This window comes from Mandrillus leucophaeus, unplaced genomic scaffold (assembly GCF_000951045.1).
Source record: "Mandrillus leucophaeus isolate KB7577 unplaced genomic scaffold, Mleu.le_1.0 Scaffold255, whole genome shotgun sequence".
Lineage (NCBI taxonomy): Eukaryota > Metazoa > Chordata > Mammalia > Primates > Cercopithecidae > Mandrillus > Mandrillus leucophaeus.
Window position 1 is genome coordinate 2,376,529 of NW_012102643.1, and position 8,973 is coordinate 2,385,501.

The following is an 8,973-nucleotide window of genomic DNA, read 5'->3' on the forward strand; positions in this document are numbered from 1 at the left end:
CCTACCTCTCCAATGGGTAGTGTGTGACCTTGGGGCAGGTCCTTTAGTACCTTAACCTGTAAAATGGGAGCAATAAAAGCCAACTCTATTTTTCACATGATCTGTCATCAAACTCCACCACATTCTGCCACGTCCTTAAATTAGCCGGGTAAAGAAACTACAAATGGGGAAGGTACATGGTGCTCCCAGCTTGGTCTCATCAAGCCTGGCTCTATATTGTTATGGGTGAGGGTTATCTTGTCCTTTTTTCCTACATCCACTTCTAGAGCCCTTGATGTTCTGTCAGTTCCTGCAAGGTACAGGTTCACCATCTGCATTAATTACAAACTGTTTAATTGTTTCTTATCCCAATAACTTTACAAATACAGAACCACATGCCAGTCTGGGGGTGCTGTGCAGTGAGTCACTACAAACTCGCTCAGGCACAGCTTAATGCCGCTGAGATCCATCTAGGAGCAGTCCCAGCGGTGGCCTCAGCCGTGTGAAGAAGAGGGCTTTGGAAGAGGGCTGCCAAGTGTGGCCAGGGCACCTGGCCTCAGGTCTGTGGAGGTGCTTCAACAGCACGATGCTCATTCTCTGTCCGTAGTGTCTCCATATACTTTCTCATCTTCTCCACCATCCAGGAGGGTAGGACAAAGGATTTCAATTCTTCTAGCTTCAGATCCAGGCATCCTCTGGAACAGACATTGAAGAGGGAAGTTGGGGGAAGTGAGGACATAGGCCCTGCCTCATTCTAGGGCCTACTTTGAGGCAGGGAGAGGAGAAGGGGCAGGAGACCCACTGGTTTTACCTGTAGTCATCACTGGCCGCAAGGTCCCGGATGTCTTCCTCGATGAGGAGGTAGGCCTGAGGCAGGAGCAAGGGAGAGGGATCATTGCGATTCATTTCACTCCAACTCAGTAACACTTCATTAAACATCTGCTTAACGTAAGGCCTGCTACTAGGTGGAAGAGGGGGGATGCGGTTTACAATTTAGTAGGGAAGAGTAAGTGGGGAGAGATGGGAATGGTTCCTTGAGACAATCTTTTACTACAGTAGATGCTTTATGGATGGGAGAGTAGGGACTGGTGACTTATTTATAGCCTCCTTTTTTAAAAAAGGACCCATTTCTCTCTTGAATGATGTGAAAAGTAAAAATAAAAAAAAGGAAAATAAAGAAAAAAAAAGGGATCCACCATTACTCCTACACCTTTTGGTTAAGATCAAGTGTACAAAAGGACCCAAGGTGGGTTATAACAAAATGGCAAGAAAACCAGCAAAATATACATGGAAATAGGAAATCAGGAAGAGGAAACCATGTGCTCCCTCTGAGGACAAAGATAACTTGGTTTTGAATTTGTGGCAAAATGGAAAACATGATAAACTGCCCTGCTGTCTAGTAACTGGCCTGTATTGTACTGAGGCCTGTAGAAATGCTTTGTCACAATGCCTCGGTCTACAGTGGGTGAGGGCCCTTTTGTGAACTTAACATATAGGAAGAGTTGTTCATCACATTAGAAAGTCTTCTGTGGGAGACTTTTTAATGTTAGGGTCAGGAATAATTGTGTATCCCTCGAGTAATTTATCTACATCTTATGGGCACTATGAACCATAACAGATCAGGTGTCCATGAGCGGAGCCTAAAGCTGAATTTGCCAGCATCTGTAGAAGTGCACAGGTCTCCCAGGTCAGCAATATAAAAAACACTTTTTTTTTAAAGAACTAGTTTTACTGGTGGCTTAATTTTAGGTCCTGCCCCCACCCCCTACCATCTATTTCTTATTTATGTTATATTTTATGTACATGGAGCTTAAATCTTTTTTGAAGTAAAGCATAGGCATAGAGTGGTACAATAAAATCAAAGGTAGCTCTCACTGGCAGAAAGGAGATGGCATATCAGTTTGTAAGACACTTAGATTCTAAAAGGAGCAGTACCTGCGGTGGGAGGGAGTGAGTCCTCAGGTGGGGGACATTGTGTGTGATGGACAAAGCCCTCAACACTAGTTTTTGAACACATGCAATGATGATTTTCCTAAGGTTGCTGTTTCATATGATCTGAGAACTCTTTAAGTAGAGGTAAATCTGGAAGGGGCTGCCAGGTGTGCAAACACATTTCATTGCTAACTCCTACTGCCAAGGGTTGTGGCCTCGAGTACTGGTTTGAGAAAAGATTCTATAGCTGTGTCTGGTGGAAGAGTGATCAATGAGTGAAGTCTATCAATGGGTGCAATAGTGGGGAAAAGTAGTATTGTATGTCTTATACCTGCTATTCCCATGGACAGCTAATAATATCCAAATATGTGATCTTGGAGGCATGAGGAGAAAGTGTGAGGGGGCGGAAGGGAGATCTAGGGGATAGGGAAGGGAACCTGAAGATTACAATTTGCTCTTCAGCATGAAGAAATGGGCCTATAAATCTCTCTTCTCACACACTGGTCAGGCTTTGGGAGTCAGATTTGGAGGTAAGCTGTCACCTACAGCCAAAATCCTGGTTTCCAGGTGGGGCGGGTCGCTGGCAGTGGCACAAATGAATACTGCTTACCATCTTGCCCCCTGTTGCCCGCATGTGATGCTGCTCAGCCAGCCAGTGCTTGTCCTGGGGGTCAGCTGCATACTGTAAGGGATGAAGTTATAAGAGAATTAGCCTCGGGTAAGGGGCTCTTCTCATTTGGTCCCAGAGCATACTCTTGGCCCTTGAGCAGCTCTTACCAAAAGTTCTTGTCTCCTAGCGTGGTGGACTTAGAGGGCTCACTAATCTCTTCAGAGAAAGCTGAGCCAAACCCAGAGGGCAGACCATGGGACCCAATTCCCAGAGACTTCGTATACTCCCAATCCTCACTCCCTTCTCAAAACAAAGCACCCTGGGCAACTGGTGGGACTGATAACTATTATTTTAGAGCTTTCTCTTTTAAAAAATGAACTGAGGTGGCTTGTAACGCCTGTAATTATTACAGTGACCATAATAAAACAAAAATCAGGACACCTCATGTACTGTCAGATGCATAATAGCATCATGGTTAAGAACTCAGTTTTGGAGTTACAAATGAGGTTTGTTTGTTCATTTATTTATTGAGATGGAGTTTCACTCTTGTTGCCCAGGCTGGAGTGCAATGGAATGATCTCGGTTCACCACAACATCCGCCTCCCAAGTTCAAGCGATTCTCCTGCCTCAGCCTCCCAAGTAGCTGAGACAACAGGCATGCGCCACCACACCTGGCTAATTTTGTATTTTTAGTAGAGACAGGGTTTCTCCATGTTGTTCAGGCTGGTCTTGAACTCCCAACCTCAGGTTATCTGCCCGCCTTGGCCTCCCAAAGTGTTGGGATTACAGGTGTGAGCCACTGCGCCCAGTTGTTTATTTATTGAGACGGAGTCTCACTCTGTCATTCAGGCTAGAGTGCAGTGGTATAATCTTGGCTCAATACAACCTCTGCCTCCTGGGTCCAAGCTATTCTTCTGCTTTAGCCTCCTGAGTAGCTGGGATTACAGGCATGTGCCACCACACCCAGCTGACTTTTACATTTTTAGTAGAGACAGGGTTTCACCATGTTGGCCAGGCTGGTTTTGAACTCCTGGTCTCAACTAATCCACCCGCCTCAGCCTTCCAAACTGTTGGGATTACAGGTATGAGCCACCGTGCTCAGCCCAAATAAGGCTTAAATTCTGGTTTCTAGGTTGGGCGCCTAGAAACCAGAATTTAAGTGCCTTAAAAAATAAAAAATTTGAGGAGTGAAGGGACACTGAATTTTTTTTTTGAGACAGAGTATCGTTCTGTCACCCAGGTTGGAGTGCAGTGGCGTGATCTCAGCTCACTGCAACCTCTGCCTCGTGGGTTTAGGCAATTCTCCTGCCTCAGCCTCCCGAGTAGAGTAGCTAGGAACTACAGGACTACACCACCATGCCTGGCTAATTTTTGTACTTTTAGTAGAGATGTGGTTTCGCCATGTTGGCCAGGCTGGTCTTGAACTCCTGACCTCAGGTGACCCGCCCGCCTTGGGCTCCCAAAGTGCTGGGATTACAGGCATGAGTCACTGCACCTGGTCAAGAAACTGTGTTTTGCTATTACCTCCTGAGTATTGTCTGAATCTTTTTACAACAGGAGTGGGTTTATATATTATTTCTATAATCAAAACATTTAAAAAAGGAAAATAATTTGAATAATGGCTTCTGAAGGACAGAAAAATGGGCATAAGATGTAACAGGCAGCTTACAGAAGAAATACAAATAGATTCTAAACGACTGAAAAGATACTTATAATCACTAATAGAGAATTGTAAAGTTGGGCTAGGTGCAGTGGCTCATGTCTGTAATCCCAGCACTTTGGGAGGCTGAAGCTGTGGATCATCTGAGGTCAGGAGTTTGAGACCAGCCTGGCTAACACGGTGAAAACTCGTTTCTACTAAAAATATAAAAATTAGCTGGGTGTGGTGGCGGGTGCCTGTAATCCCAGCTACTCGGGAGGCTGAGTCAGAAGAATTGCTTGAACCTGGGAGACGGAGGTTGCAGTGCACCGAGATTGTGCCGTAGCACTCCAGCCTGGGTGACAGAGGGAGACCCTGTCCCATTAAAAAAAAAAAAGAATTGTAAAGTGAAACAACAAAAAATTTTCCCTCCAGTTATTGGACTGGAAAGATTAAAATGAGAGGTAATAACCACTGGTAATGAGTGTGGGTTCGGAGTTTATTACCAATGGTGGATTTTAGAATTGGGAAACTATGATAATAATGGTTAACATTTATTGAGCCCTTACTATGTGCCAGGCATTATGCTGAGTGCTTTACTACACTCTCTGTTAGTTAACCTTAAAAGTTTGGTCTAGGGCCGGGCACGGTGGCTCACGCCTGCAACGCAGCACTTTGGGAGGCCGAGGAGGGTAGATCATGAGGTCAGGAGTTTGAGACCAGCCTGGCGAACATGGTGAAACCCCATCTCTACTAAAAATACAAAAATTAGCCGGGCGTGGTGGTGGGCACCTGTAATCCCAGCTACTCGGGAGGCTGAGGCAGAGAACTGCTTGAACCTGGGAGGTGGAGGTTGCAGTGAGCTGAGATCACACCACTGCACTCCAGACTATGTGACACATCAAGACTCCGTCTCGGGGAAAAAAAAAAAAAAAAGGTTGGTCTATCACTATTCTCATTTTATACAGGACAAAAACAGACTCAGAAATGTGGATCAATTCCCAGACTTGAGCTAGTTAAAAAAAAGAAAAAGGAAATATGGAGCCATTTGTTTAAGTTCATGCAGCTAGTAATGGAACCAGGCCCGAAGCCATACTTTTAACCACGCTGAAGTGGGAATTCGAAGTAGGTCCAAGGGTGTATTGATTTTGGGGATGATACAAACAAAGCTTCTTGGAGGAGGTGGATCTTAAAGAATAGTCAGGCAGATAAAGGTGGGAGAGAAAGGCCACCCAAGTAATGGGAATAGCAAGAGTGATGACATTAAGAGAGGAAAACAAAGAAGGAGCCACTGGGAAAATGGTTTCAGTGTTGGAACTCGAGGATATCAGACTGGAGAAGAAGCGTGAGCAGGTATGCCTTTCAAAGAACTTGAAAACTTGCACAAAATGTGGCAGAGAAAGCCCGTGATTCTGGGACCCCATAGGGACTGTGCAGTTCTGGCAAGGGGTGCCAAGCCTTACATACAGGTGCAAAAAGCCATGCGTGGAACACACATGCACTGCTCTTCTTCTAATCTACTTTGATGCTGCTGTGACCGATAAAATACAAAATCATTTAAGAGGTTGAGTGAGTTTATGATTGCCTCCATTATTCCCTCAAACAGTGGGGACCAAAACATAGCTGCTCTCAGGAGAGGAGTACCCTCTTTGAAAAGGCATAGGACCCTGCCTCACTCCAAACTCTATTTTTTTTTTTTGAGATGGAGTTTTGCTCTTGTCGTCCAGGCCAGAGTGCAATGCCGCGATCTTGGCTCACTGCAACTTCTGCCTCCTGGGTTCAAGCGATTCTCCTGCCTCAGCCTCCCGAATAGCTGGGATAATAGGCACGCACCACCATGCCCAGTTAATTTTTGTATTTTTAGTAGAGACGGGGTTTTTCCATGTTTGTCAGGCTGGTCTCGAATTCCTGACTTCACGTGATCCGCCTGCCTTGGCCTCCCAAAGTGCTGGGATTACAGGTGTGAGCCACTGTGCCTGGCCCCAGAGTTATTTTAAAATGCAAATGTGAGGGTAGCGCAATCTTGGCTCACTACAACCTCCGCCTCCTGGGTTCAAGTGATTCTCCTGCCTCAGCCTCCCAAGTAGCTGGAATTACAGGCATGAGCCACCATGCCCAGCTAATTTTGTATTTTTAGTAGAGACAGAATTTCTTCATGTTGGTCAGGCTGGTCTCGAACTCCCGACTTCAGGTGATCCTCCTGCCTTGGCTTCCCAAAGTGCTGGGATTACAGGCGTGAGCTCACGTGCCTGGCCCAAACTCTAATTTACAGACAACCAAATATGTTAGTGGGTAAGAGCTCAGGCTTTGGTGAGGACAGACCTGGATTTGAATCCTGACTCACCACTTCTAGCTGAATAACTGTGGTCAAGTCACTCGGCCTTTCTCAACCTCTGATTGTTTCAAATTTGTGAAATAAAGATGGCAATACTTATTTTTTAAGAAAATATAAGTGTGGCTGGGCGCGGTGGCTCAAGCCTGTAATCCCAGCACTTTGGGAGGCCGAGATGGGCGGATCACGAGGTCAGGAGATCGAGACCGTGCTGGCTAACATGGTGAAACCCTGTCTCTACTAAAAAATACAAAAAAACTAGCCGGGTGAGGTGGTGGGTGTCTGTAGTCCCAGCTACTCGGGAGGCTGAGGCAGGAGAATGGCGTGAACCCGGGAGGTGGAGCTTGCAGTGAGCTGAGATCTGGCCACTGCACTCCAGCCTGGGCGACAGATCGAGACTCCGTCTCAAAAAAAAAAAAAAAAAAAAAAAAATAAGTGTGGTACTTAAAACTGTGTTTGGCACCCAATAAACTTGCAGGCAAAGTAGCTGTTATTACTGAGGCACAGAGGTGCTGAGTAAATCATGAAAGGTAAAAGTGAATGGCAGAGGTGCAACTAGAACCCAGATGTCCCGACTCCAAGATCAGTGTTTGTTCTAAGCTTCTCTGTGCTGAGTGGAGTTCCCAGTCTACTCCCAATGCAATGGCCTGCTTTCCTCTCAGCACTCACCTACCTTAAAGAGGTGTGGGTGCTTGATGTAGATTCTTCCTCTGGTGCCCCCCATCCCCAGCGCCCTGAAAAGTAAAAGCCAAGTGGTAAAGATTCCAGAAAGTGTAGTCCTACGAGTGAATTCCTGAGCTGTTTCCTCCATCAGTGCCAAAGCTCTTAAACTTACTTGTTGGCTCGAGATCCCAACACAAAGGTGGTAGATTCATTCAGGCGAGCTGGGTCCCACTGTGCAAAAAACAGAGAAGCTGGTGAGGGTGAAGTTTAATCTGGTGGGTAGGACAGAAATACTCCTCCCCCTGCCCTTTTCTAACCCTTACCCTTGTCTATTATTTAATCAACCGTTTACCCAAGACACTGAGTACTCACAATATGCTAGGCCCTGTCTGTGCTAGATACTGGGGATAAAGAGGTAAATAAGATACAGTCTCTGTTTTCTAGGATGCCACCGACATATGTACAGATAATTACATCATTATTCGATGAGGCAATGACACAGGTGAGTGCAGGGTCTGAGGGCTGCCGAGGGGAGGGTACAGCCAGGAAGGCTTCCTTAGAGAGGCATTTCCCAAGTTAATTCCGAAAGGGTGAGCACAAGTTGGGGTAAAGCGGGTGAGGAACAAGGGCATTCCAGACAGGGGGCAGCATGAGCAAACACAGGTGAGAGGCAGCCTGGCATGCTGGAGAAACTACTAGTAATTCTGTGCTGCTAACAGAGTACAAATTAGGGAGTGGCAACTGATGGGGCTGGAGAGAGAAACACAGAGGAGTAGGAGGTCCTAGGAGGTTATGTTCAGGGGACTGCATTTTATATCTTCTGTAGGCAATGGGGAATCGCTGAAGGCCTCTGAACAGGGAGTGAGAGATTTACTTTAAAGATAGGTTAGTCTTCTAGCAATGTGGATAATGGATTTGAAGGAGCAAGACTACAGGCAGGGAGAGCAGTTTAGAGGCCGCTGTGATAAAGCAGTTGGAAAGATGCTAAGGGCCTGAGCTAGGGCAGCAGTAAGGATGAAGAGAAGGAAATAGGAACTGCAATATATTTAAGAGGGAGAATTGTCCAGGACTTGACTGGATGTAGGGAGGTGAGGAAGAGGAGGAGGCAAAGATGATTAAGATAAACAATGTAAAGAAGGGCTGTGAGGAGATTCTGATTTCATGTTTGGATATGCTGAGTCTGAAATGCCTATGGAACTTCCAGCAGAGTGGTCAACCAGATAGTAGGATATATAAGTTTTAAAGTAGAAAGAGAGGCATGGGATGGACAAAGAAGTATGGGAGTTTTAGAACATGGTGGTCCCTGAAACCATAAGAGTATATGATTTAGATTATCCAGAGAGTTACTTTAGATGGAGAAGTGGGCCAAGGAGAGAATTCTGGGGAACATCCATTTATATAAGTCACTGATGAGGAAGAACTCAGAAGAGAAAGGGAGGCAACAGAGGCTAATGGTTGAGAGCAGAGACTCTGGTGTCAGCGGGTCCTGGGTTTGAGACTTGGCTCGATCACTTACGAGTTATGTGACTTTGGGCAAGTCTTAAGTGCATTAAGTGTATAAGACAACTGAATAAAGTAATTTATGACCACAGGGAAGTTGGCAGAAAAGGAAACCCCTCATTCATAGAATGGTTCACAGATCGATGAAACAGTCTACACAAAAGATTTAGGGCATTGCCTGTTACATACTAAGTATTGAGTCAGTATTAGTGACCACTAGCTCCCACAAGAAGGCTTCAGCAAAGACTCAAGCCTTCTCTTTGTTTTGCCTCTAACTCCAATTCCTACACAGGATCCTCTCTGAGGCCAGTGTGGCTG

At 45.7% G+C, this 8,973-nt stretch overlaps 1 protein-coding gene across 1 annotated transcript in view; it reads right to left on the reverse strand.

Moving 5' to 3' along the window:
• Nucleotides 1-303: 303 nt before the first annotated feature.
• Nucleotides 304-8,973, reverse strand: part of DNTTIP1 (deoxynucleotidyltransferase, terminal, interacting protein 1) — a 31,375-nt gene continuing 22,705 nt past the window's right edge. Inside the window, 6 exon segments of the mRNA XM_011983804.1 lie at nt 304-674; nt 791-846; nt 2,522-2,593; nt 7,166-7,226; nt 7,328-7,406; nt 8,093-8,114. Coding sequence (XP_011839194.1) covers nt 536-674; nt 791-846; nt 2,522-2,593; nt 7,166-7,226; nt 7,328-7,406; nt 8,093-8,114 — 429 coding nt within the window. The 3' untranslated portion in view covers nt 304-535.